We start from the raw sequence: 26,301 nt of genomic DNA, 5'->3' as shown, positions 1-26,301 counted from the left end.
TGGAAATTTGTCCCTTTTCTAAGGTTGGTTTTAAGATTGTATAGGTTAATGTGCTGGTCTTCTAATAAAAAGATAAATACACATGTATGTATGATTGGAAATTTGTTTACTGATGAAGTTGCTAATATAAATAGTTGGTATATGAGGGATGTATGTGAAAGCTTTTGTGATACCAATTTTGACGCCACCAATGTTCATCTGCGTTGGGATGTATGGAAGGACAATAATTCTGAATAGGTCTAGGGCGTCGGGGTGGTCAGTAGGTCTAAGGCTGGATCAAGGGGGAAGCTGAATTGACATATTATTATCCTTGCAGCATTCTCTTTTTCAGTTTCTGTTTGATAGTCTTATTTTAAAGGCTTCAGATATTCTTTGCTTGTTGGTAGTTTTGTTTTATGATTTTGGCTACAGTTGTCTGTTGGTGCTAGACTTCAGCTCATTAACGCCTTCATTTCGCTTCATATTGTTAAATATCTTTCAAAGTGTGGTCCTATTGGATTAGGAGTCCGAAAATCTGTAATTGGGATATTTAATATTTCTTATTCATGAAATTTATTCAAGGTATATATCTGTAACTGCAACCATTCCTCTAGGAGTCTAGGAGTAGAGTGCATCTTGGAAACAGGCTGTCAGGTTACACTTAATTAAGCTAATGCGCCTGATGCGTTCAAATGATGGCCATTACGCTTAATTAAGCCGTTTAACTTGACGGTTCTGTCACATTTTACCACCATCAATTTGTTCGTAAATTGAAGTTAACCACAACCAGCACACGTTTTCAAGATGTCTAAGATCTATTGCTGTCGCAATTTTATTGAAATATGTAATGTTTGGTGTTTCTCAGGAGGAGCTAGTGGCATTGGTCTGGAGACATCAAGAGTCTTCGCCCTTAGAGGAGCCCATGTCATCATTGCCGCAAGAAACACTGAGGCCGCATCAGAAGCAAGGAGGATCATCGTGGAAAATAATCCAGCAGCACGAATTGATGTCCTGAAGCTTGACCTCAGCTCCCTCAAATCTGTCAGGGCTTTTGCAGACCAGTTCAACTCGATGAAACTTCCTCTTAACATCCTGATGTAACCCTCTTCACCTCTTGTTATGCTTGCCTTTCTTTGACATGAAAACTTCCTGTGCTTCAGTTAAATTTATTTTCAGCAATGTATATCACTTGCTCCTATTTTAGCTTTTCTTCTTGTCTATATTACACTGAATTAAGACTTACAGTTTCCTTGTCTGTTCTGCAGAAATAACGCAGGTGTGATGTTATGCCCTTTTCAGCTGTCTAAAGATGGAGTCGAGATGCAATTCGCCACCAATCATCTCGGTATTCTCTTACTGCCAACATGTGTTACTTAAAAACAGCTAAAATGCTTGTCTCATTGTCTGGCATTGACATTTGTTTTACCAGGGCATTTTCTGCTGACCAATCTCCTCCTTGATAATATGAAAGCCACTGCCCAATCTACTGGTATTGAGGGCCGCATTGTGAACTTGTCATCATATGCCCACCACGTGACATACCCAAAGGGAATTGAGTTTGACAAAATCAACGATGAGAAAAAGTATGTGCCTTTAAGTTATGGTTCTTTGTGGGGATTGACTGTCGATTGAACTGCAAGGATCTTTTATTGGCAGATACAGTGATGCAAGGGCTTATGGACAATCTAAGCTAGCAAACATACTGCATGCAAAGGAGCTTTCTAGACGGCTCAAGGTATTATTTGTCCTCCTAGTATTCTGCTTTATTTTAATCTGTAACGAATGATAGAAACCTGAAGTGAAAACAAGCTGTCCATCATGGCTCAATCTGCTAGAGGTATGAAATCTAGACTAAATTCACATCAAACTATTTTAATTAAAAATGCAGACATAAACCAATTCAGACCACTCCATAGCACATGAAACCAAACCACACCACTCCATCAAGGTAGAGTGGAAGATGGAGACCTGCAACTAGTGCAGGAGTCTACTGCCGTTGATACTTCTAATTCCTAGCGCAGGAGACTATACAAACTTAGTTGCTCTGCTCTTGATGTGGGGTCCATATGTAGGTCTAGCCACACTGCTTTGCACAGAGTAGCTACTTGTCATACTGAGTCACCTCCAACAAATTTCAGTCAATTTCGATAAAATTTTATAGTGTGAACGTGAGATTTTATTTTTAAGATCCGGCTATTGACGTGGGCGCACGTGCAGTTCTAGCCACATTGCTTTACACAGTGCCCGTCAATCTCCAGCAAATTTCAATCAATTTAATAAAATTTTATAGTGTAAATGCGAGGTTTTATTTTCGGTGTCTGACTCTTGATGTGGGGCCAACATATAGGTCTAGTCACACTGCTTTGCACAGAGTAGCTGCCGGCCATACTGAGTCAGCTCCAATAAATTTCAGTTAATTTTAATAAAATTTTATGGGATGAACGCGAGGTTTTATTTTCAAGGTCCGGCTGTTGATGTGAGGTCCATTTGTGGGTGTAGCCACACTGTTTTGCATAGAGTAGCTGCTAGTCATACTGAGTCATCTTCAACAAATTTCAGTCAACTTTGATAAAATTTTATGGTGTGAACACAAGATTTTGTTTTCAAGGTCCGACTCTTGATGTGGGGTCTACAAATAGGTCTAGCCACTTGGCGCTACTAGTATCCCAAACCAAATCAATTCGTTTCTCTTGTGAAACCAAACCAAACTGGACTGATCGCTAAAGCAATTAGTTTCCACCAAATTGAAGTAGGACCAATGCAAAATCCAAACCACTCCAACCGGTTCCCACCCAAACCATTAGCAGCTTGAATCATGATCCTGATGCTATTGCCTGTACATTATTATGAACTAGGGGCCACTGGTAAGCAATAGCCTGTGCAAATTTTGGGAGCTAAATAACTTTAAATCTTTTGGAACAGTGTTAGATAGCATTTGTCCATTACAAAGATTATTTAGACTACCTCCCTTTGATCTCGATCTGTATCATGCATCATTAATTCTATATTACTCACAGGAAGAAGGAGCAAACATCACAGTTAATAGTGTTCATCCTGGAATGATCATGACCAATTTGATGAGGCACTCCTACGTTCTCTTGAGTATGCTCTCTTGCTCCTTTTTCTCAGAGAGAATCTACGTTCTGGTCTTAGCTAGGAACACTTATCTTCCGACAGTGTTCTAAAACAACTTGTTTTCTCTTGCAGAGGTCTTTCAAGTTGCAACTTTCATACTGTGGAAGAATGTACACCAGGTTTGGAACCAAATCTTCCCAATTCATGTTTCTAACCAACTCTTCTTCATGGCAATAACCGTACAGAGCATTGTCACTGGGAAAAGTAGTATATATGATATTATTTTGCAAAATACTGATACTTTTAAACTTTCGTTTTTCAGGGAGCAGCAACTACTTGTTACATAGCACTGAACCCACAGCTGAGGGGAGAGACAGGAAAATACTTTGCTGACTGCAACGAGGAGAAAACAAGCAAACTAGCAAAGAGCGACGAGTTGGCAAAGCAACTCTGGGACTTTAGCGAGGAGCTGATCACGTCTGCGCAATGAGAGCCATAGGACGGATCAGAGGAGTGTTCTGATTGTGCTTGGCATATGGTGTTACTAGTGATTACTAGTTAATATAGTAGCAGTGGTTATAGGGAACCTGAGCAATGGTGGAGCTCGTGGTGTTCAGAAATAAATCTCCATGCGACCATGCATGCTTTTCTACTCTTGTTAATACCTGTCCAATATGTATGCAGCTGAGTTTTGGTTTGAAGTTCAGATTGTGTTTGCCTGGAACATTCGTTCGGTGTCTGATTCTCATTATTGCTTTGGTCCCTGAATTCTGATGTCATATATGCATCGCTACATTCTGAACTTTGTCTGTATCTTGCAACTGGAACATCGGAAACTAGAAGGCCATGTATGTACACCACAAACATTTCTGTCTTATGTAAACTCATGGAGAATCACACAGCCTGCACTTGTTCCGTTGACGCCGGCTGCGACGGCTCCTCGTCGTGATCGTCCCTCCCACGTCCCGACGGCCATGGTGAACAGACGGTGACCACGATGACGGCAAACACGAGCGGGACGACGACGTCGGGCTTGGCCCGGCTGGACATGCCGGCGGGCACGCAGACAACGGCCCGCGGTGGCCCGTCGAGTGGCAGGCCGACGCTGAACCCGGCGCCGGCGCCCCCTGGACAGCATGGAACGCGGTGGCGGCCACGGGCCGTCCACGTCGTCGCAACTGAAACTGTGTGATTTCTGCTTCTTATTTCGATGAGGCAATTAACTTGCATCCCTGTCATAATCGTCAAGATGCATCGTATAGTCGACGGCTCACAGGTATGATTTTTTTTTTGAAGAAACAATGGACTGAGTGGAGGGAAATAGTCGGTAACTACTCTAGCCGACCGTGCCAAGGTACTCGTCCGCCGCCGCTCCCCCGCGTGGGCGACTCGGGCGGCTCCAAACCTAGCCACCGTGACCACCTCTTCGTCCCCCGTTCCTTCCGCCTTGGCCTGGAAAGGTCGCGAGCGCCCGGATCTGCGCGGGGACGACGCTCGGCCACCGGGCGGCGTTGCAGCTCGATGCGGCCAGGGGGCGTCGCGAGGGGCTGCGCGCATAGGAGTTTGGGCTGCGCTTGGCGGTGCGCAGCCCCGACCCAGCGGCGCCGTCGCAATGGAGATGGGGAGGTGCGCCGATGGCGGCGCCCTGATCCGCAACACGGTGGCCTACTGCTCGCCTGTGGCGACCGGATACACGGGTGGCCTGCTCGCCGCGGCGGGCTGCCCTCACCGATGGCGACCGAATCCACGGGCGGCCTGCACGCCGCGGCGGGCTGCCCTCACCGATGGCGGCGGATTTCACACCGTGCTGCTGCTGCTCGTCGGCGGCAGGCGGATCCGTGCCTTGGTGGCCTGCTGGTCATAGCAGGCGGATCCGGTTGGGAATGGTTGTGGTTATGGAGGAGTGGATCTGCTTAGGGAGGCACGCCGTAGGCGCGCGGCGGCTGTTGCGCGCGAGGCGAGGTGGCGGACCATGCGGGGTTCTTCGGAGGAAACTCTGCCCGGATGCTGGGCGGGCAGCGGCGGCAGCACTAATGTCGCGTTCTCCATGAAGGCGCTGTCCAGAAGACCTGCTTCAACGGGGTGGTGCGACTCGCTGGCGAAAGCCAATCTTGGTTCCCAACCAGCGACGACGCCTGCGGGCTGATTTCCTCCATGGAGGCGTTGTCGTTGCGACTCCCTCACCACCTTTAACCATCCACCTCGCCAATCGGAACTCCTGGTGAAAACAATGCTCAGTTTTTCTGAACGAGCAAGGACGGCGCCTTCAGCGTTCCCAAAGGTAGAGATTTACGTGAAGAGACATGACAAGCACAGATAATCCGAACGTCAAATTTCTAAGCAAACAAAGATGTGATGGATTAGTGTTATGTGAAGACGTTGCAAGGTTGAAGCAGGAAAAAAAATAGAGCTTAGCCTTTTAGCTTTCTTCATTTGTTTTTTAGTTTCTCTTATTTTTGTGAAATTCCTTATTTGAGGTTTTAGAGTCTAAGAACTCTCGTAACTCGAGAGTCCAATCCTTTTTTTGGCTGTAGACACTCTCTTGAGAGTGTTCAAGGCCGGGACATCCTTTATCTAAAAAAAACAGGTATGAGCACACTTTGACATTCATAACATTAACATGTAATAAATGAAAACATGTTCATATATTTGTCCATATAAAGGACAGAAAATGATGATCTGGCCTTCTGCTAGTTACATCCACCAATTGATCTTAAATTCATCATACAACAGGTAATTCAATCTTGCCAAGCGAATGTTTCATTCATACATCAGTCTAGCACACTTAACGTGCCCTATCAGACATCTTATCATCTGACGTCATAATATTTATAGATGTTTGTTAGCTTGTCCTCACGCTTGGATCTGAAAATTGGCAATATTTTCTAGGCATGTCAGTTCAGAATGCATACTGAAGAACTCTATAGTTAATCAGCCTAGAGTGCACTATGCACAAATAGAGACCCAAGAAAGGTACCACCTATTCCAACTGACAAACATATCAACGCTTTTCAAGTTGCCCAAAGCCCCAAACCTAAAGTAAAAGCAGTTCCAGCTATAAGTCTTTGAAGTTTCTTCCACATTTGATTAGTCCGAGAAATGTCTGAAAGTTTACCCATGATCCACTTCTAAAAGTCTCCAGATACTGCTTGGTTCTGTCTTAAACACTCGAAACCACATGGACCAAATTCATCCCACCGATGTTTATGACTGCATCTCTTGGAGCCCTTTGAGTTGCGTGAAGCACTGACCCGTTCTCCATGCTATTATCTGACAGAACCAATTGACTTATGTTATACGTTTAGTAGAGTAACTTAACTGGACAACTAAAACATGTTAAGAACATGATCCAATATCCATAAGACAAAATGCCAAGATATATAAAGCCATAACATCCAAGCTTCTATGAATTAAAAAGTACCCAATGTTCTGTGGGCGGCATAACTGAATGCTGAAGAGACGATTGTGATGGAACTACTCGACTAACAGTTTCAGATCATCATGTATACCTTTTCAGTTTTTTCACCATCTCCCCTTCTATTTTTATTGAAGATATCAACCAATACAAAACAATCAACAGAACCAAAATTCTGAAACAAAAACATAGATACGAAATGAGCATAATTTGGAAACTAAATCCTGAGTGTACATGACAAACATGGAACTCCTTATAAACAGTCAATTTAATTGAGTATAGCTAAATCGAGCCAAATGAAGATTTTCTTTCTGAAATCAGTAGCACAAATTACTAACTAATTAACAAAATGAATCAGTTTTATTCGAAGAGGATTTTTGCATCTTGCTACACTAAATTACATCATGAACTTTCTGCAGCTAGTCAACATATGTGTCTGATTCTTTTTTTTTAACAAACCAGGCAGGAGAGCTACCGATTATATTAAAAAGGAGAATAAACTCAGACTGAGCAAACAACAAATAAAACAACACCGGCCAGTTGGATTGGGACATCAACCTGCGCCTCACCATGCCAACGCAATACTCAAACTCAATCTCACAACACCCACCGGTTGGATTGGGATATCAACCGGGTCAGTCGTCCGACTAATCGCGATTAGTCGGGCTTATCGCTCCTTTAACACCGATAAGGAGTAACGACTTGGGCGACTAGAATTCTAGTCGTCCGATTAGTCGTCAATTAGTAGCGATTAGTCGGCCGGCTAGGCTGAAAAACGATCAGTTTTGCTTGCTATAATGGGCCACATTTACTGTGCAGTTGGACTATTGGACTGGTATTAGGCCCATTAGGTTTTAGGTATATATATATATATATATATATATATATATATATATATATATATATATATATAGCCACACTTTCCTCCCAGCAGCCGTCACCCCAAATCGTGACCCAAAAACGTGCTCTCGCCTGCCAAAAGTTGCGCCGCCGCCCGCCAAAACTTCTCCACCGGCGCATCAAGGAAGGAGGAGCGTGCAGCTGCCGTGGAAGCTGCTCAGGAGCTCTCAGCGACCCAGCATCTCCGTTTTGGCGGTTCCCCAAGGGATTCCCGCCGCCCGGGAGCTCGCCCCCACCGCCCAGGACGTCGCCGCCACCCAGGAGCTCCTCCTCCTCGCCGCCGCCCAGGAGGTCGCCGCCACCCATGAGCTCCTCCTCTGATGGTAAGTATTTTGCTGCTGTTACCTTCCCCTTCTAGATCTCTCTCTTGCTTGCTCTGCTCTTGCTTGCTCTGTTCTGCTGGCTGCTCTTGCTTGCTCTGCTCTGCTCTTGCATGCACTGCTCTCTTATCTGCACCAGTGCTTGCTCTGCATATTTGGATGTTGAACAGCGGCAGAGAAATGTTGAAGTGATCATGCCCGAAAATGAAGCAGGTGCCGCAGGTTCATCAGCTGCTAAGACTGCTTCCTCAGCTGCTCCAGATGGTCAATCTATAGCAGAAAGGGCCATTGCTCAACTGCCACCAGATCTTGCAGAGCTGGCTCGTGATCTATAGCAGAAGCTAGTGGTGCAACTGAAGCTCTCTAGGGTCGTGCCTTGCCTAGGGCGGCTGCTACTCGTGCTGCTGCTGCTGTTAGCCAAGCTTATGCTAGGAAGAAGAAGCGTCCAAGAAAGGAAATTGTTGATATTGCTGAAGATGACGATAGTGATCATGAGATGATAGATGTAGCACATGACCAGCATGGTGGATCTGATTCAGAAGAAATAATGGAGGAGGATGAAGATTCTAGAGGACCTGCACCAGATGCAAATGCAGGCTTTCAATTGAATGATGATTTGCTCATTTAGATGCTTGGCTGATTGGCTGCTTATTTTGTTGTTTCATTGCTTGTTGAACTGTTAAGTGTTGACGTGTTGTTTAGCTGAGCTGAGCCCTTCAGCTTTTTATCATTGGAACCTATTTATGTACTGATTACTGAACCTGTTTAGCTATGTCTATGCATGCTTGCTGCTATGGATTGCTTGCTGGTTTAGTTATATGTTTTTTAATTATGTACTTGCTCCTGTGTGTGATGCACTGCTATTACACCCTTGTTTTACATCTACTTTGTTAATTCTATTTCAACAGCAAAACAGCAAGGTTGTGGAGTATGGGAATGGGACAGGAACATGGAGTTTTGAAAAGCTCACTCATCAAATCTCACAAGTAAGTGAACAACTGACCATCATTGCGGTGTTAATACTTGATATGTATTATGTAATGTATAGTATACATATCATATCGGTCCTAGTATGATAGGACGACTATACAGACGACTAGGCTCGACTAATCGACCTGATCGACGACTAATCTCGACTAATCACCTTATCGGTGCCATGGCGACTAGTTTCGACTGGACGACTGTAAAACATTGCCGGGTCTCTCTCAAACTCTAGCCGGTCGGATTGGGACATCGACCCGAGCCGCTACGAACTATGCCTGGTCGGATTGGGACGTCGACACGAGCCACCACACACCCAACACCACGGACTGGAACCTTTTTTGTTTTTTTGGAAGAAAGGAAAAGAGAAAGAAAGGAGAAGAAAGATACGCACCCTTTTGGAATGCCGAAGTACAAGCCTGACCAGCGCCCTTGTCGATGACCCTAAACAGGAGCCAAAATCTACGCCAAAGATGCCTGACGTTGCTTCCAGGAAGGGCATGACGCCAATGGCGCCATGGACGCCATCCCTTGGAGGGATGGGTTTTCACCCACATCGTCACTGCGGTGTGAAGAGACAGCCGACGCCACTAGCCCCACCACCATGGTGGGGCTGGGAGCCTCCGCATGGCCGCAGCCAACGATGCCGCCACGGCGACGGTGACACACAGCCGAGCAAACCGTTGTTGGTATACGCCACCACAACGCCACCGACACACCGCAGCACAGATCGACGAGGCGCCGGCACCAAGAGCCCTTCCACTGCCGGGGTAGGCCGTGACGTCACTGGAGTGCCAGGCTGCTGCAACTGCAGGAGCCGCCGCTCGCGCGGACCACACCAAGCATTGTCGCAGCCGGTCAACGGACACCGGCCGCACGCGCCGCCGGAGCCGGGGACCGCCACCGCCGTCGGAAGAGCAGATGCCACACCGGCCGCAGACGGCCAGGCGCGATTGCCGCCCTAGCTGGGCAGCGTCGCGTGCCGGCCACCGCTGGGCCAAGCCGCGCATGCGCCGCCATTCCGAGCTTCGCTGATGCCGCCGCGCTCCAACATGTTGAGGCCCCGGGTATCAGATCAGGTGGCTGAGGGAGCAGATCCGGCCACCTCATGGGCGGATCTGCCCACGGACGGCCCGAGTCGACCGCCGCGCGCCATGGATGAGGCCGGCCACCAAGAAGAGCGCGAGAGGAGGAACGAATGGAAGGAGGATGGAGGAGCCCCGCCGCCGCTGGGCGAGGAGCGGGGGCGGCGCTGGAAGGGGCGGCGGCGCGGGGTGCTGGGGTTTTGCCCGTGCTGCCCCGAGAGACGACGCGGACGACGTGGTACTGGCTCTCACATATGTGCCTGATTCACCCGCATACAAATTTGAAGAGAAGTGTTATCAGATCAAAGAATGGCTAAGTGAATTGATATTTCGGGTTGTAATTCTTTTCTTAGATGATTTTTTTTTTGAAAAATTATCTCACAGATGGTGCAATGCCTTGCTATACCTGTGCATCATCATCATCATCAACAACAACAACAAAGCCTTTTAATCCCAAGCAAGTTGGGGTAGGCTAGAGTTGAAACCCAACAAAGACCATTATTCACGGTTCTGGCACGTGAATCGCGGCTTTACAAGCACTCCTATCTAAAGACAAATCTCTAAGTATACTCCAGTCTTTGAAGTCTCTTCTAATTGTTTCTTCCCATGTCAACTTCGGCCGGCCCCTACCTCTCCTCATATTATTATCGTGCTTTAGGATACCACTATGCACTGGTGCCTCTGGCGGTCTTCGTTGGACATGTCTAAACCATCTCAACCGATGTTGGATAAGCTTTTCTTTCAATTGGTGCATCAACAGAAGAAAAACTGCAAGCACAAAATAAACACCTAACCCGCTCGCGCTCGCCTTCCGGCTCCGGCTAGAGGAGCTCGATTCAAGGGAGGAGAGGCTAGCTCAACGCAGGGAGAGCTCGATTCGTGACTCAGTGAGGTCGATTCCAAGAAAGAGGAGCTTAAATATTCGCGGTTCGTTGAGGTGGATTCAAGGGAGTATGAGCTCGATTCTCTGCTTGGTGAGGTCGATTTGAAGGAGTTCGATTTGCGGAAGGAGAGCTCGATTTAGGGCCCAGCAAGGTCAATTCATAAACCATTCAAAATATGACACGAGCGTGTGAATTGTTTCGAAACAAGAAATTTCTTCTCTTTTTCTTGATTTCGCGATTTTTTTTTTATATTTTACAGAGCACATGAACTACCCATTTTGCCCGTGTCCCTGTCGATTGGATCGAAATTCGTCCGTGTTCTTCTCTTTTCTCTTGGTCTCTCCTCTCTCGGTCTCTCGCACGAACAGCAACGTCGCCCCCCTGCCGGCGAAACAGAGCACCGCCGGCCGGAGTGCCGTGTTCCTTGCAATCTCCAAGGCAGGACTTGCACCACGGAGCTTGGCGATGGCGGGCCCGATGCCGCGGTGCGCCGCGCGATGCTCCTCCTTCCCGCCGCTATCGGGCATCGGGCGCAGCGGGCCAGGCGACCTCCGCCGTCGCCACGCCGCTCGCGGCGCTCCTCTCCACGCCGTTCAGGCTGCTCGCCGCCGGCCTGCTCGGCATGGACGCCGGAGAAGATGGCCAATTGAAACGGAAACGAGAGATTTGCGTCTGATTTGGCGTTGATATGGCTTGGGTTGCATAGAAACCAATAAGTGTCGTATAGGTATCGAAGCGTCTTCATCAATCGTGCTTTGATTTGATTAGTTGAGCGTCGTACGTGATCGATCTTTCTCACGAAATGGAAGATTAGATAGTTGCAGTTGAGATCTCGTTGCAGTTTTATAGTTTGCATTGTGTACTAGTCAATTGCTGTATCTGATAATTTCTCCAGCTTGAACGGCATGGGAAGGAGCGCTGCGAGCGGCATGGCGACGGCGGAGGCCGCCTGGCCGCTGCGCCCGATGCCGTTGTCGCCGGCGGCGGCGGCACCAGCAGGGAGGAGGCGCATCGCGCGGCGCACCGCAGCGTCGGGTCCGCCGTCGCCAAGCTTTGTGGTGCAGGCTTGACGAGGAACACGGCCGGCGGTGCTCCTGCAGCGGCGCTCCGGTCGGTGCTGTTCGTGCGCCAAGCCGGAGAGAGGAGAGATCGAGAGAGAAAGAGAAGAACACGGCAGAGAGGGCACGGATGGATCCAATCGGTTTGATTGGGTCATGGGCAAAATAGTCAGTTCATGTGCTCTGTAAAAATGAAAATAAAAAAGAAATTCTCTAAATTGAGAAAAGGAGGAGAAATCCTCCGTTTTGAAACAATTCGGACGCTCAGTGTTATATTTTGAAAGACATACCAATTTAATGTCAAAACAGGTGAGGCATGCGTATTCGATGTCAAATATCGAAATTTCTCATCAATTCGAGGCGGAAGGTGTAACGACCCGGCCCGGGATAATGGTTAAAATCTTCCCTGGGTCTGGTATTTAAGCTGGTCTGGATTCAATTCAACTTACAGTACGAGACTAAATCGCGATGCTACAGTAACCCGAACAGGTGCTATAATAACTCACAAATTTGGCCCGGCCCATCTGCCCATGGGCTGTTAAAATCATCCCCCTTAGGACTCGACGTCCTCGTCGAGTAACAGACCAACCTAAATACCAGGATCTCCTCTGTTGGCCACGTCCCATACGTCTAGTACCAACGATCCCATATGTCATGTCCGCACGTTGAGTAAACCACACCTGTTAAATAACTCTCTTGTGTTTTCGTCCTCGCTTCGCGCAAAAGGTTGCAACCGGAGTTATACAGTAACTAGCGAATTTGGTCCGGCCCATCTGCCCATGGGCTGTTACAGAAGGAACCTGAGTTGATGGTGCTGCCAAGGCACGCGCCTCGCCGGCTACGCCACTGGTCCTCCTGCACATCCACGCTGCGCCTGCCACCTGGTCTACGCCGCATCACTGCTTTCCTGTCGCCCATGGGGTTGAGTCTGCACTAGACCCGCGCCGCGCTGCTCCTCCTCGCGTGTGCGGCGCAAACGCTGCCAACCGCGCCTCTGTCTCCCGTGCGGAGCCGCTGCCGGCCGCACCGCGAGCAAGCCCGTCGGATCCACTCCGGCCCGGGCCGCGTGGAGGGGTATGGGGAAGAAGGCACCGGGGGAGAGGAGGCAGGAAGGTTGGGGAGACGTGCGGCGTGGAGGTCGTAGAGGTCGCTGTCGACGAAGCTCCAGTAGTCCTCCCCCTCCCCCTCCCCCTCCCCCACGGGCGGGGATGGCGACGAGCAGGGGAGCCAGGTTTCCGGAGCACGTGCCCGCCCTCCGCCTGCAGCGCACACCGAGGAGGAGGGGGGCAAGGAGCGGAGCCGCGTCGCGAGCACGTACCCGAAGCCAGGTCTTGTAGAGGTTCGTCTTTTCGTACCTGGTGATGACCTCCTTGACGAAGTAGTGGGTGGGGAGAAGTGGCCACACTCGCGGAGGAGCAGCGAGGGCCAGTCCCCGAACCCGCCGCCCCGGCCCTTGGCGGCGCTGGCGCCCCCGCCCGCGCCCTCGGCACCCTTGCAGGCATCGAAGATGGTGTCGAGGTAGCTATTGATCCAGTTGTCGTTGCCGTACATCGCCAGCGAAATTGAGGCGAATAGGGGAGGCTCGCGGCGGGTGCGGGTTGAAGGGGAGGAGAGGGATCCCGGCCGTCGCTCGCGCCAGGCCAGGTAGCGAGAGGCCCTGGACACCACATGCCTCTAGCCGTGTAGGGGCGCCGACGCCGAGAGGGTGGCGCTACGGGCTACAGGTGGGAGACACAGAAAGGAGAGGGGTCAAGCATCGTGATTGACGGGCGGGATTGGATGGGTACGCATGGGCGGTAGATGCCCCCACGGTGGAAAAAAAACAAATTATGGGAAATATTTTAGAAAGAGCGGTTTTTTTCTGATCACCAAAATTTCGATGTCTACTTTTCCGCCAGGTTTGGACACCGTGAGGAGTATGTGGGAATTTTTCTGGTAGGTGGTGAATTTAAAATTTTTGAATCCTTATAGTATTGATGATGATGTGACGTCAGGTAGACAGGTAGTGGTGCAGGGGCAGCTGCAGCTTGTTGCAAATTGAAACTATTTATTCAGAAAGGAATTAAATGTGATTTATTATGAATATAAATCCGTTTAAACTTCTCCTTTCATTAGCTATGTTGTACTTGACTGTTTGTTAGAGAAGATGATGACACTTTTTGTACCATAGTCAACTGTAGTACTAGCAACCAAAAGAACGGTAAACTGAGAAGAAAACGGAGGGACTGACGACAACACTAACAGAGTGAAATAATGCGGGAACGAGGACACATGGTTTGACTCCACGTCTCCACCCAATCCTTTTAAATTTGAATTTACTCTGATGTTCCCGTAAACATGGGAAGAAACTAGGTCTATTTTCTTACCATGTGAGGAAGACTAGACCTATTAATTTTTGTTGCCAGGCGAGGAAGACTAATCTATTATTTTTTTTGCCATGCGAGGAAGACAAATATATTATTTTTGTTGCCACGTGAGGAAGACTAGATTATTTTTCTTGCCATGTGAGAAAGACTTCTTTGTTTTCTTGCCATGTGGATGAACATTTGTAAGTTTATCTCCACCATGATGCAACTATATCAAAATTCAAAATCGTTGACAACAGAGCGTAATAATGCAGGTATGAGGACACTCAGAGCACCTCCAAGAGCATTTCTAAAATATACTCTTTAAATCATCGTTTAGAGAGTCATTTGAGTAAGAATCGTATTTTCAACAGTTTTTCTATATCTTGTGCATAGTCTGGAGAGTCATTCTTGCTTTTCATCTTTGGCTAGCGACCGGAATAGATGATGACTATATTTAAATATCCAACTGAAAAGCCTGTTGGAGGGTATTTTTTCATCAAAATCTCTATTTCTGTAAACTAGAAAAGATATAAAGAGTCTCTTGGAGATGCTCTCATGGTTTGATTACCTAATCCGTTTAGATTAGCATAAATTTTGTCTGAGATGTCCCCATTATCCTGGAAGGAGATTAGGTCTGTTTTTCTTACCTTGTGGAGGAAATTTCCGAATTTTATCTCCACCATGCTGCAACTCTGTCAAAATTCACTGTAAAAACTCAAAATCGACTCCCAGTAGACAAAAAAACACGCTACCACACCATGATTTTCTACAAATTTTATAGCTTTTCACGTAGTAGTCCCTGAAACAACAACATGGATTTACACACTAGCTACATTGTAATCCGACAAGGAAAGCTGGAGAACGCCTGGCAGAGGAAAAAAAAGAGAACTCTATCCTCTTCTCTATTTCTAGAAGTCTCTGCCTCTTGGTGTCCAAGAATTCCCAGGCACAGGCATGCAAGGCGGGCGTGCGACGTAGCTTCAGATCGCAGCCCGCGCCAGCACGATCCGGCTCCAATCGCTTTCCGTTCCGGCCTCCCTCCTCCGCGCGTCATCCTCTCCGTCTTCTTCCCAGCCCGCTCCGCCCCGCCCCGCGTTGGCGTTTGCGAGCAACCAGCCCAACTCTATTTAATCAAGTCATCATCTATTAATCAACTCAATCAAAAAGAACTAATCTCGATAGTGCTTAAAATATATCATGAGTCTCTTTCGAAAAAAAAATATATCATGAGCCACGCTTAGAATTTAAACACACTTCACAAGCACAAGTTAAACATCATGACATAGCACATTCATATGGTTTTGTAGCACAGGGTATTGTAGTCAATTTTGATCATTAATTAGGATATTAAATAAAGACAGTTTATAAAAACTAACTCTACAATCCCTACACTATTTCGCGAGACGAATCTAATAAGGCCTTTGGCCGCATGATTAGATGATGATTACTGTTGCATTACTATAGCCAATTATGAATTAATTAGACTCATTAGATTCGTCGCGCAAAGTTGCACCCATATGTGAAAAAGTTTAGCAAATAAACTTCATTTAATACTCCATGCATGTAAGATTCTCTTGTAGCGCTAGGTGTGCTAAGGAAACCAAACGTGGCCCATATTCTATAAAAAGGTTCAAGACACATAAAACAAATCTTAGAGTTTTTGAAGCGGAAAGTTCTACATCGGGCTCATTCCATACATAATACAAAATAAGAAGGTTAACACTATATACCAATAGTGCCCTTCTCATAGCAACCGGCCATCTACTCCTCACCCACACCTCCGTCCGCGGGGTAGAAGTAACCAAACACAACCTTCAGCTGCGGATCACATGCATCAACTTAATGATAGCACCATGAGTACAAAAGGTATTCGTAGGTCTATCCAATATAGGTATATACTTGCCCGATCTCAAGGAGAATGCATTTGGATAGGAGCAAGGAAATATTGTGGTATTTAATTTTTACATAAAAAGCATGTAACTTTGATCAAGTTACAATAAGCAAAAGACATAGCACCTATGATATCTATTACATACATCAACACAAGTGCATAAGTAAAATGATCATAATCATAAGCTCAATGTTCTATGAACTTTCTCAGTAGCTATATGTTAATGTCAAAGTATAAGAGCATGCTCAATGACCGAGAGCACGGCTATTGCAATAGATCAAAAACCTTGAAGTGGTGTACAACTTTTCTCACACGAGAACAAGACCGATGACCATACTCACGGCCAAGGGTAAGTGTTGATTCGGTGCGGGTTGTGATGAAGTGTGATCGGCGTTTCCAGTGCACTTGTCCCTCCCGATCGTTCGCCTATAGCTAGATATGGGTATGAGGCAAGGTGCGACTTATGCTACTTAGCTTACCATCCCATTATTAAGTATGTGGTTTGTACGGAAAAGTGATCAAGTATCAAAACGATTACGCATCGGTCCTTAATCAGCCCAAGCAAGTCTAATCATTTGAGTTCCATTTCCAACATGGCTCTACCATACTTGTCTAAGTCTGAATCATCATTCATAGTTGCTCAACTTTTATATATACAACATTGACTACTTATGATGAATTAAGCATGCATATCCTATAACTCGTGAGTGGTGGTGACCTTGTCACCTCTCGTCTTCTACCGAAGCTAAGCATGGTTGAGCATATGATTCGTGACACCTAACTAACATACTTAGCTATGAAGTAGCATCCTAAGTAAGGTTGGTAATGTATCAAATAGGTTCTAAGCAATCATTTATATATATAGTAACTCATGTACAAACATGACATATATACTTCATTGATCCAAAATAAGTAATAAAAGATGTATAGGTGCCTGCCTTGATTCTCAATGGGAGTGTCGTCTCCATCTATTTTCGGCTCACCCTCCTATTGCTTTGGCGTCACGGTCTCTGCACGAATGATGTTTGATAAATAAATATGTCATGAATGATTTCAGTGATATGCAAATGATATGAGGCACAAGTGCAATGATGCTTGATAAATAAATATGCCATAAATGATTTTAATGATATGCAAATGATATAAGGAAGCATGGTTTAACATTGCAAAATGAAGATAAAAGAGGCTAGACATATAATGCATATGTGGATTATGTATAGGTAAGTGCAAGTGTATTAAAATGGGTAAACACGGACCGTCCAGTTTAGAAGAAGTGGACCGTCCGGCTCCAAACGACGGACCATTTGGTGGACCATCGGCCGGCCAACCATGGACCATTCTACGAAAAACATGGTTTCTGTGTGGTTCTGAGTAAGGCTGAAAAATGACCTGCGGACCGTTTGCCCCTGTGGGGAGATCGTCTGCCCCTAGGGGAAGACCGTCTGCCTTATAAATTTTTGAAAGGCCAAAAAATGTCCAGAAGCTCTTTTGGTTGGGTCGGGTGACTAGTAGACAGTCCGGCTATGTGGGGAGACCGTCCGCACCACGGCCGAGGCTCACCGGCAAGTTTGCCGGCGCGATTTCGGCCACGGATTGGAACAAGTTTGTTCCTAAAGGTTTCTGGAAGTGTGGGGAGTTCACTTTGGTAGCTAAAACTCACATGCATTAAGGTCTCAAAGCACTAGATCATTAATGGTGAATGTGCTCTAGGGGGCTTTATGGCTTCCAAACCTAGGGCAATGGAAATGGATCAGGGAGGGGATGTGCTCACTGACGATGACTGGAATACCGGCGAGGGATACAAGATGGTGTAGAAGATTTGGTGAAGCTCGAGCTCGTCCTTCTTACTTGAATGTTGGGGAGGGGATGAAGTTGGGGGAAAAGCTTGTTGGGGAAGCTTCTCTTCAAGGATGAAGATGAAGTTGAGGTGGTGCAGCTTGTCGGTGTTGATCTCTGGCGTCCTTCGGCAATGCTCCAATGAGGTAGAGGGGCTTCAACGGTGGGGGAGAATGTAAAGCTCCTCCATGGCTTGGGGTAGAGAGAGAGTAGAGTTTGAGTGAATGGAGAGGGAGAGAGAGAGAGCAGGAGATTGCCCTGATGTAAGATGGGCTCGGGCTGACGTGTGGGTCCGAAGGGGTGTACATGGCGTCAAGTTTTTGCACATTTGACACGCGTCGGGGAGGGACTAGCGGATCGTCTGCGAGTGGGGTGTGGACCGTCCGAGAGTGTTGACGTGGCGAGGAACTAACTCGGTCGTTGTTGAACTGAGTACAGTCCGCCCTATAGGGGCGGACAGTCCATCTCTATAAAACTGAAAGGGTTTAGTTCTAAAGTTTTGCCAATCCTAAGTGCATTCTAATCATGGCTAATGCTTGATAATGCATATGATGACATAATTAACCTTCTAATTAGCCTAGGGCTATTACAGCGTTGTTGCACTCCTACTCCACAACCAAACTGCTACCCGAGATGCAAACTCAGTAGCTCATAGTTGTGGTAGTATGGGGTCGGTTTCTGAGCGGTCCCAGTTCTGGCTTGACTACATCCCACAATGGCTTTTAGGATTTGTTGACGACCAAAATTGGCAGAGACCGATTTGACCGGTGTGTTCAGACGTTCTGACCGGTCGAGGCGTCTGTAGCCGGTCTGGCACGACCGACCGATCTGACCGGTCCAAGTAGAGTCCGAGCACAACTAGTGATTTTCATAGATTTAAGATCTGTGATAGAATTTCTTGTGAGGCAAGTCCATTCCACCCTATAAATATAAAGAGTCACGACTGATTGAGGTATCCAACCCAATCAAATCTATCAAATCAATCTATTTTTATCGTCTTTACCTTTTCTCTTTACCCTAGCTTTTCCAACCTCGACATGTGTTGGTGGTCGTTAATTACAACATTGACCACTAACATCTCGGTAAATAAAGTGGGTATAAATATATTTCTATGCATTATTTGCTTTGAACTAATAAATTCCACAAGTTTTGGTGGTTTGAGATGTTTTGCAGGATTATATTCAAAATATGCAAGAAACAACACTAAATGGAGCATATGCAAGGATGGTGAAATATGGATATAAGGTGACACCATTATAAACATTTTCAAATGCCAAATTTGACATTGCCATGTTGAATAGCTCGTCGAGATGATCGAATTGGACATTTGGTTCACCCAATTCGGAGTTCGGACGCAAAAGTTATGCAAATTACAAGTTCCAGACTCGTGTCGTGCAAAGGCTGCAGGCCGGTCGGCCTCACCTATGCCGGCCGGCCCGACACCTTTGCCAAAAACATCTTACCTTGCCACAATACCATTAGGGACCCCCTAATGTACCCGAATGCACTAGATATACAAGCAAATACCAAGGATATGACCGGAAGGCTTCCACCATGGATCGGACGGCCACAACTCAAAGCAAACTCAACCAAATTCAACAAAATCAAGTGTGGCTGATTTGTGATGACAATTCACTACACAATGGAAGTTGATTGGATGGATTTAGTGGAAAGTCCAGGCCGGCCGGTCTCATTTAGGCCGGCCGGCCTAGCAACTCCATGGTTTTTACCGAAGCAACCGGCAACCGACTTCAGGAGGCAATTAGGAGCGTCCACGAGAAGGTCGGCACCAAACGGCAAAAATCCCAGGCCAGCCGGCCTAGGAGAGGCCGGCCGGCCCCACTTTGCAGCCTCTCAGCCTTAGCTTTGGCATGGAAGTTAAGCACAACATCCACAACTGCGTACAACTGACGCTCAGTCTTTTACCGACCTCTAGCTAGCTATAAATAGGACCCCTCTCCCTCTCCCTCATTTGTACCTTCCTTCACCACTTCTCTCCCACTTGGGGAAGTGCCCCTTTGGGCGGCGCTTCCCCGTGTAATTCAAAGATTAGTTCGGGAGTTAGAGTCAGGAGCTCTCTTCAGTTCTAGAGTCGTCTTCAAGAGTCTTGGTATGAGTTCCATTGTATCTTTACTCTCTTGTAAGACTTTGCCTTTGTAATATAGTGGTCTTGATTGCATTTCTTCCATGCCCTGTTTACATTCCACAGTACTTTCTAATGTCTAGATTAGTATCGGCATAGTTGTAGAGCTTAGTAGCTGGATTGTTCTCTAGCTTCCCTTTCATTCACGGGATCTCTTGTCTGCGTGGGTAGCAAGTTCTACCCATTTGGGGTTTCTTCTAGGCTTAGCGCGAGGCGGAAGTCAGTAACTTGATAGCGTAGGCGCAGTGCCTAAGCTAGATAGTTACCTTGGGTTGTGTTCCACCCCACGGTACCGTTGTGGTAGGCAGCAGGTGGTGTCAGCCTTGTTCGTCCTTTGTAGTCCACCACATTCGGGTGCTTTCATAGCAGTAGTGCAGGTTGCCGTTGGACTCCCCTCTCACCCCTTTCTGAAGTACTTCCTCTTTCAGCCGTCGAAGTGAATGAAAGGTGAAGCTAGTTTACATTCCCACTGCCTTCGGGTTCTATAGTAAGATGTCTCCTTTGCGGCTACTATACTCCTCGAGCAGTGCTACCTTAGCCAACATTTCCTGCCCGTTGGCATGAGAATGACCCATCATAGGAACCGTGCTCTTGTCTCGTTTACCTCCAGGCTATCTTTATCCTTGTGCTGAGGATGCGTGCCATTATCTTTTCCTACCTTCCATACCATTTGTTTGGAATAGTTGATAACATTTAGATGATTGATAATCTAGTATCCATTGCTCAACTACTTCCCATGGAAAATACGATACCCCGGAATACTCCTGAGTGAAATGCTACAATGGCGTTCTGTGCGCTTGCGGAATTATTCTAAAGTCTTAAGAAGCGCCAACAACATGATGTTCTTCCTTTGTCTCCATGGTGTTTGAGGACACCCTAGCTGGCCTGCCAAGCCTAGGGCAACCCAAGGTGCACCTGCCCCGACGGGGTCCCTCCCGGGCGGGCGGGAGTTCGTTGGATCCTCGTCGGGTTGCCCCGATAAGACTGGTCTGACCAGTCCACCATACCGCTCTGACTGGTTGGTGCTGCGGGCACTGCAGGGTGCGCCGCTACTCGCTGCACGTTCGTGTGTTGGCCCCGAATCCGCGCCAACATATTTTGGCGACTCCGGTGAGGAACGAGAATCAGGTTATCATGACCGATTTGTCAGACCCTAGCAATGCAACATCGTATGAAGAACTACTTGAAGAGTATCCGCAAGAATACGACAGAGCAGTCAAAGGTCTAATTTTGTCCTGCTACCGTACAACAGAACAAGGAGTCGTTAATATAAAATAGTTGCAAATACCATCTACCATCGACGTATTGATGGAGATGCAATCCATAGGTACTTTATCTGATGTTCTATCTAATTTTGCAAGTATTTGATTGATAAAGAAGATAGGTCAGATCCAACTCCTGTTATTCAAAGGTCGGCTGTTGAGAAGCTGGCTGATAATCCTTGCAATGATTTGTCAACTTGTGATGTTGCTGGTCAAAATACAATTCGGTCGTCTCAAGCCGAAATTGTCGAACCATTATCCCCTAGCAAGAGCACAGAAACTAAATCTAGTATTTCTATGCTCGGGGGCAACAAAACAAAGGCAATGGTGCAGGTTGCACTACAACTGGTTTGACCGGTTCTCCAACCGGTCTAACCGCCTCTCCTAGGGTTTCGCAAATTAAATCAAAGCCAAAGATGGTTAAACCCAAGAAATCCGATATTGGTGTTTGGAAAACTGTTGAATCCAAAAGGCGTCATAAGTATGAAAAAGAAAAGCCGAAACCAAATGAGAAGCGTCCGACTAAATCCTCAAAACAAAAGGATATCAAACATGCTAGTTGGGCTAAAAATTTCAAGCAACCAAAATCTGTTCCAAAACAGAAATTCTATGATTAGAATCGGCAATGGAATACTCCTATGAAAATGTCGTTTCCATCATATGGATCGCCTATGCATATGCCATGTGGATATTATTTTAGCATGTCTTATTTATGTCCACCATGTTCTAATAATTCATGGATGTCGTCTCCTCCTAGATATTTTTATGAAGATTATATTATTTATAGGGAGCCGGCAATTAGTAAGCCATCACCTACCAATAATGACTGTTTTGAACAAAAAGGTCGGTCTATATAGAAAAAGAAACATAAGGTGATCAAGCAAGTCTATCGTGTCAAAAAAGATGGACGATTGAATAAAAATTCAGATTTGACACAAGATAAAGAAAAGCCGACTGTTGAAGAAATATCGGCTAGTTCTGTTGACCACATTATCTCTAATGATGAGTATATTTCAAACAATATAGCTGAACAACGATCAAGTTTGGCTGGGGGGCAAGACAAGAAAGAAAAGACCGGCGACAAGCCAATCGGTTAAACCGGTCTGACCGGTGCCTCTAGCGGGTTTGGAAGTTCCAAGGACAAAAATAAAATAAGGCTAAGTTTCGAGGTGCTCTTGGACAAATATGAGAATGAGAGAAGCAGAAGGGACGGCCAAACAAAGTTAAGGATGCAAAGTTAACATCAATATCTGGTGAGCAATCGGATTCTCGATCATGTCAAGATGATTGTGCTGCTATGTCATATTCAAGGCCGGTTGCTCCATGGTCTTAGTCATATCCTATTTATTATACACCTTTGGATTATAATAGAATGCATATGCAATCATATTATATTTAATATCCTTCTATATATCCGAGTTGTACCTCACAAAGACCGATTAGCAATAATCTGATAAAAAAGCATCTTGATTGCAGCAAGGAGGGTGAGAAGAACGTGAAGCAAGATTCTAAATATTTACAGCCGAGGTGGTGTCCTTCAGGCTTATCTCACAATCAAAGAAGGAGGTTACAATGTTTGCGCAAGAAAGAATCAATGGAGCAGTAAGTGGAGGTCGTGCCAATAAAATAAGTAAGCACAAAGAAAATATGGAGGCCAAAGCAGGTTATTTCATCATCAACTTGAAGTAAAACAAATCATGATCGATAATTTTTATCGCCCTTAGCACAAAAAATGGCCGATGTATTATTGACCATCGTTCTTAGACAATTTTGGTTCAAAGGAGTGTTCTTTAACATTCAAACTTTGCCAAAGAATAGGGGGGCATATATTGACGACCAAAATTGGCAGAGACCGGTATGACCGGTGTGTTCAGGCGGTCTACCAGTCAAGGCGTCTATAGCCAGTCTGGCACAACCGACCGGTCTGACCGGTCAAAGCATGTGTTATATTTGTTTGTAATAATCTCTGTGGTGCGAAAATGGCCTCTAATGCCATATTTCAATATAATGTTTTGGTGATTGATATAGACAACACAACACTTGGACTAATATGATTATTAAGATGATCATTCTCAGGCTTTTAGGTTCAAGTGATGACAAAGAGAAGATAGGCGTAGCTAGGCCCGAAGGGCCGCCCCAAAGGATTCGAAGATTGAAGAGACCGTGAAGAAACCAAGTCAAAACAATCAAGACAAAGATATTTTAGTGTCACCGGTTGAACCGACGCTAAGAAAATTACATACGTCGGTGCATTGACTTGAAGCACGTCTGGGAGTTTTGGTAACACCGGTTGAACCGACGCCAGGAAAGTTGAATACGTCGGTGCAATGAACTCAGCAGCTGAGGCAAAATCTATACACCGGATGAACCGACGCTAGATATTGTTAAATGTCGGTGCAGTTGTCCAGAGAGTTAGTTTTTTAGCAACTACACTCACCGGTTAAACCAACGCTGCATCGGTTGATTACGTCGGTCAATTGAGGTAGCCGTTGAAGTATAACGGCTAGTTGGAAAATGCACTCACTGGTAAAACCGGTGATGACAAAAACGGGAGCATCGGTTTAACCGGTGATAGCGCTTTTTGTTAGCCTTTTTCCAACGGCTAGTTTGGGGTGTGTGGGCTATATATATGCCACCACACGGCTCATTTGAGAGTGCTGGAGACTAAGGAAGCATACTACACTTGAAGAACACCTCCAACCACCATAGAGCTTCATTGTACATCATATAGGCTTAAGCACACTTATGAGAGTGCTTAGTGCTTGTAATAGGGATTAGTTCTTGCGAGAGCTCCCTTGAGAGAAGTCTTGCTGCGGCAAGCATCTTGTGTACTCGTCGTGTGACCCTCCGACTTGGTGTGGAGAGGCAACGACACTTTGTGCGGGGAAGGAGACCCCTCTTGGTGAGAAGCTCCAATAGTGAAGACGGTGTCGTGGTGACGCTTCGAGAGAGACAGTGGCGGTGGCCTTGTCTTGGTGACTTGGGGTCACTTAGCCTTTGCTTGCCGGGAGCCTTGGTGGCGAACGCAAGATGGTGATCAAGCGAAGAGACTTGGCATCACACTTGTCTTGTTGGAAAAGTGGTCGTGGACGTAGGGAGGGACTTGGTGTCCTAACCGAACCACGTTAAATCGTGTGTCTTGGTGTCTTCACGGGAGTTTGCATATTCTCTCCCTTACCTCTTTACTTACCGTATTACGTTTCCGCATTTACTCTCTTACGTGCCTTTACTTTCCTGGTTAGTTTCATTAGGATTGGCTATAGGTTGCAAGTCTTTTAGGGGTAAGTAGAGAGTAATATAGATAAACCTTAGTCATAACTAGCATATGTATGACGTGTTAGGTTTATCTAATGCAAATAGATTGAGCCCTAGGATAGAAAGCGATTAGCGACCCTATTCACCCCCTCCCCCTCTAGGGTCGGACACCCCGATGATCCGTACAGCATGGTTTCCTTTGGCTGTTTTTGTGTTGGTAGTCTTTTTCTTAAAAGAACTTTCTTTGGTCATGGAACATTTAGATAGGTGGGTTTAGAGCTGGATTTTTATGAGTTCTGTGGTATCTTTGTGCATGTGATTGACTGGTAACCACGTGGTCGTCATTTCCATCTCTCGTTTTCTGGCACATAATTTTTCACATCAACGTGGCCCGCGCAAATATTGCGGATAGCTTGTCTTTTAGCAATTTTTATGTGTTTACAACTTTTGATGAGGCAAGCAATACCCATCTGAAGAGAGAACGTCAGGGAGTATTCCACTGCAATTGGGGCCATGTTCTCTATTAACGGTGCACGTCTGGTCACATAACAGACGAAAAAATAAATAAGATGCTAGGTACCGGTTCATCTTCGTATTAGTACTTTTTGGGTGGATGGAACCTATGGATGAGCCTTAGGTACCGGTTGGTATATTACCAACCGGTACCTAAGGCTCATCCATAGGTACTGGTTGGATGAGGCTTAGGTACCGGTTGGTGTACCTTAGGAGCCTTAGGTACCGGTTGGTGTTACCAACCGGTACCTTTGGCTCATCATGGGTTACTTCAAAGGGAAAATATCTATCTTTCCAACAGAAGTCATGTGTAGGTGAGATGGTAAGAAAGGTACACGTGAGGCAAGGGATCCTGAGTTCGAATCCCGACCAACCATTTTTGACAAAAATACCAGCCTTAGGTATTTTTACCCTGTGCTCATGACTGAGACTTTTGGTCTCGGTTTCCGGGTACCGGTTGTAGAACCAGTGCCTAAGGCTTTTGTCATCCGGTACCAAAAGTCTTTTTTCTAGTAGTGATGGACTCTATGGATTAATTTAGACCGTTAGATCTTCATAAATCCAACTGTATATATTAGTTTTTTTACATTAACGTGGGAACTTTTTAAATGTATATATTTGTTGGTCGTATTTGATATGGACTCTTTAGATTAGTTTAGAAAAAAGGCTTTTGGTACCAGTTGATAAAAGCAATGTTGTTCCATGTAGTTCTTAAGCCATAGAGTCCATCACTACTAGAAAAATCATTACCCCTCCACAGCCTTTTGGTATATACCCCTCCCCCCCCCCCCCCCCAAAAAAATTACAGCAATGTTGTTCCATGTAGTTCTTAAGCCATGGCAACTGTAAGAGGTCAACAATGCAGGATCCTTTCTGTTAGAAGATTGTAGCTGCCCGTTATGGGCTGTGCTTGGGCTGGCCCTCTGGGCCATGGGCGCCTGGCCGCACCACCTTGTTGGCTGGTGCGCCGGCCCTTAGGTTTATGCATGGTATGGTTGGTAGATTAGGCAAGGATTCCCTGGTTGGCCCTGTTCCTATAAGCCCTAGGGTTTCTTGCCTATATATGTGTACCTCCTTTGTACCAATCATCAATCAATACACAACTTCTAGCCATATCTTGTTTCATGGTATCAAGAGACCGGGTTCCTCGCCCGTCTCGCCTTCTGCTGCCCTAGCGCGCCCCCCTAGCTGCGCCCTCCTCTCCCCCATGGCCGGGAGTCCACCACCCTTCCCCACAACCTCTGCCCAGGCACGAGCCGCTAAGGAACAGGCAGACGCTAAGGCCCTCGCCAACGCCGCTGCAAAGGCCAAGGCCGATCGCCGGGCCGCCCACCAGGCCACCCGTGATCGCGCCGC

General features: G+C 46.4%; 2 protein-coding genes, 1 long non-coding RNA gene and 1 pseudogene across 4 annotated transcripts; 2 read left to right on the top strand and 2 right to left on the bottom strand.

Moving 5' to 3' along the window:
- The first annotated feature begins 762 nt into the window (after window positions 1-762).
- Window positions 763-3,706, top strand: LOC120693256 (short-chain dehydrogenase TIC 32 B, chloroplastic-like). 2 transcript variants are annotated; one of them, XM_039976664.1, is made up of 7 exons: window positions 763-1,076; window positions 1,245-1,324; window positions 1,409-1,562; window positions 1,642-1,714; window positions 2,997-3,081; window positions 3,187-3,233; window positions 3,377-3,706. In XM_039976664.1, the coding sequence occupies exons 1-7, from the start codon at window positions 784-786 to the stop codon at window positions 3,542-3,544; spliced, it is 900 nt and encodes a 299-aa protein (XP_039832598.1). In that variant the 5' UTR covers window positions 763-783; the 3' UTR covers window positions 3,545-3,706. The 2 variants fall into 2 exon arrangements, with proteins under 2 accessions (XP_039832598.1, XP_039832597.1); XM_039976663.1 differs by having other exon boundaries at window positions 767-1,076; window positions 1,636-1,714.
- A 1,963-nt stretch (window positions 3,707-5,669) lies between these two features.
- LOC120692780 lies at window positions 5,670-7,127 on the bottom strand. The gene is made up of 2 exons (XR_005682740.1): window positions 6,564-7,127; window positions 5,670-6,324 (listed from the first exon to the last, which is right to left on the bottom strand). It is a non-coding gene; the product is annotated as an uncharacterized LOC120692780 (long non-coding RNA).
- A 139-nt stretch (window positions 7,128-7,266) lies between these two features.
- Window positions 7,267-8,502, top strand: LOC120688923 (classical arabinogalactan protein 9-like). The gene is made up of 3 exons (XM_039971270.1): window positions 7,267-7,287; window positions 7,404-7,692; window positions 7,843-8,502. The coding sequence occupies exons 1-3, from the start codon at window positions 7,267-7,269 to the stop codon at window positions 8,022-8,024; spliced, it is 492 nt and encodes a 163-aa protein (XP_039827204.1). The 3' UTR covers window positions 8,025-8,502.
- A 3,956-nt stretch (window positions 8,503-12,458) lies between these two features.
- Window positions 12,459-13,456, bottom strand: LOC120692904 (annotated as a pseudogene).
- Between the last annotated feature and the right edge of the window lie 12,845 nt (window positions 13,457-26,301).

Source organism: Panicum virgatum, chromosome 9N (assembly GCF_016808335.1).
Source record: "Panicum virgatum strain AP13 chromosome 9N, P.virgatum_v5, whole genome shotgun sequence".
NCBI lineage: Eukaryota > Viridiplantae > Streptophyta > Magnoliopsida > Poales > Poaceae > Panicum > Panicum virgatum.
The sequence above is the reverse complement of the archived record's forward strand: the minus strand, read 5'-3'. Positions and strand labels throughout refer to the sequence as shown.

Bases quoted from the DNA above. Each gene is read 5' to 3' on its own strand.
- LOC120688923 (XM_039971270.1), top strand. From the start codon at position 7,267: ATGGGCCACATTTACTGTGCA. The intron at 7,288-7,403 runs GTTGGACTATTG...TCCTCCCAGCAG, and splicing joins TGGGCCACATTTACTGTGCA to CCGTCACCCCAAATCGTGAC. The intron at 7,693-7,842 runs GTAAGTATTTTG...CTTGCTCTGCAT, and splicing joins CATGAGCTCCTCCTCTGATG to ATTTGGATGTTGAACAGCGG.
- LOC120693256 (XM_039976663.1), top strand. From the start codon at position 784: ATGTCTAAGATCTATTGCTGTCGCAATTTTATTGAAATATGTAATGTT. The intron at 1,325-1,408 runs GTATTCTCTTAC...TTGTTTTACCAG, and splicing joins ATTCGCCACCAATCATCTCG to GGCATTTTCTGCTGACCAAT. The intron at 3,082-3,186 runs GTATGCTCTCTT...TTTCTCTTGCAG, and splicing joins GCACTCCTACGTTCTCTTGA to AGGTCTTTCAAGTTGCAACT.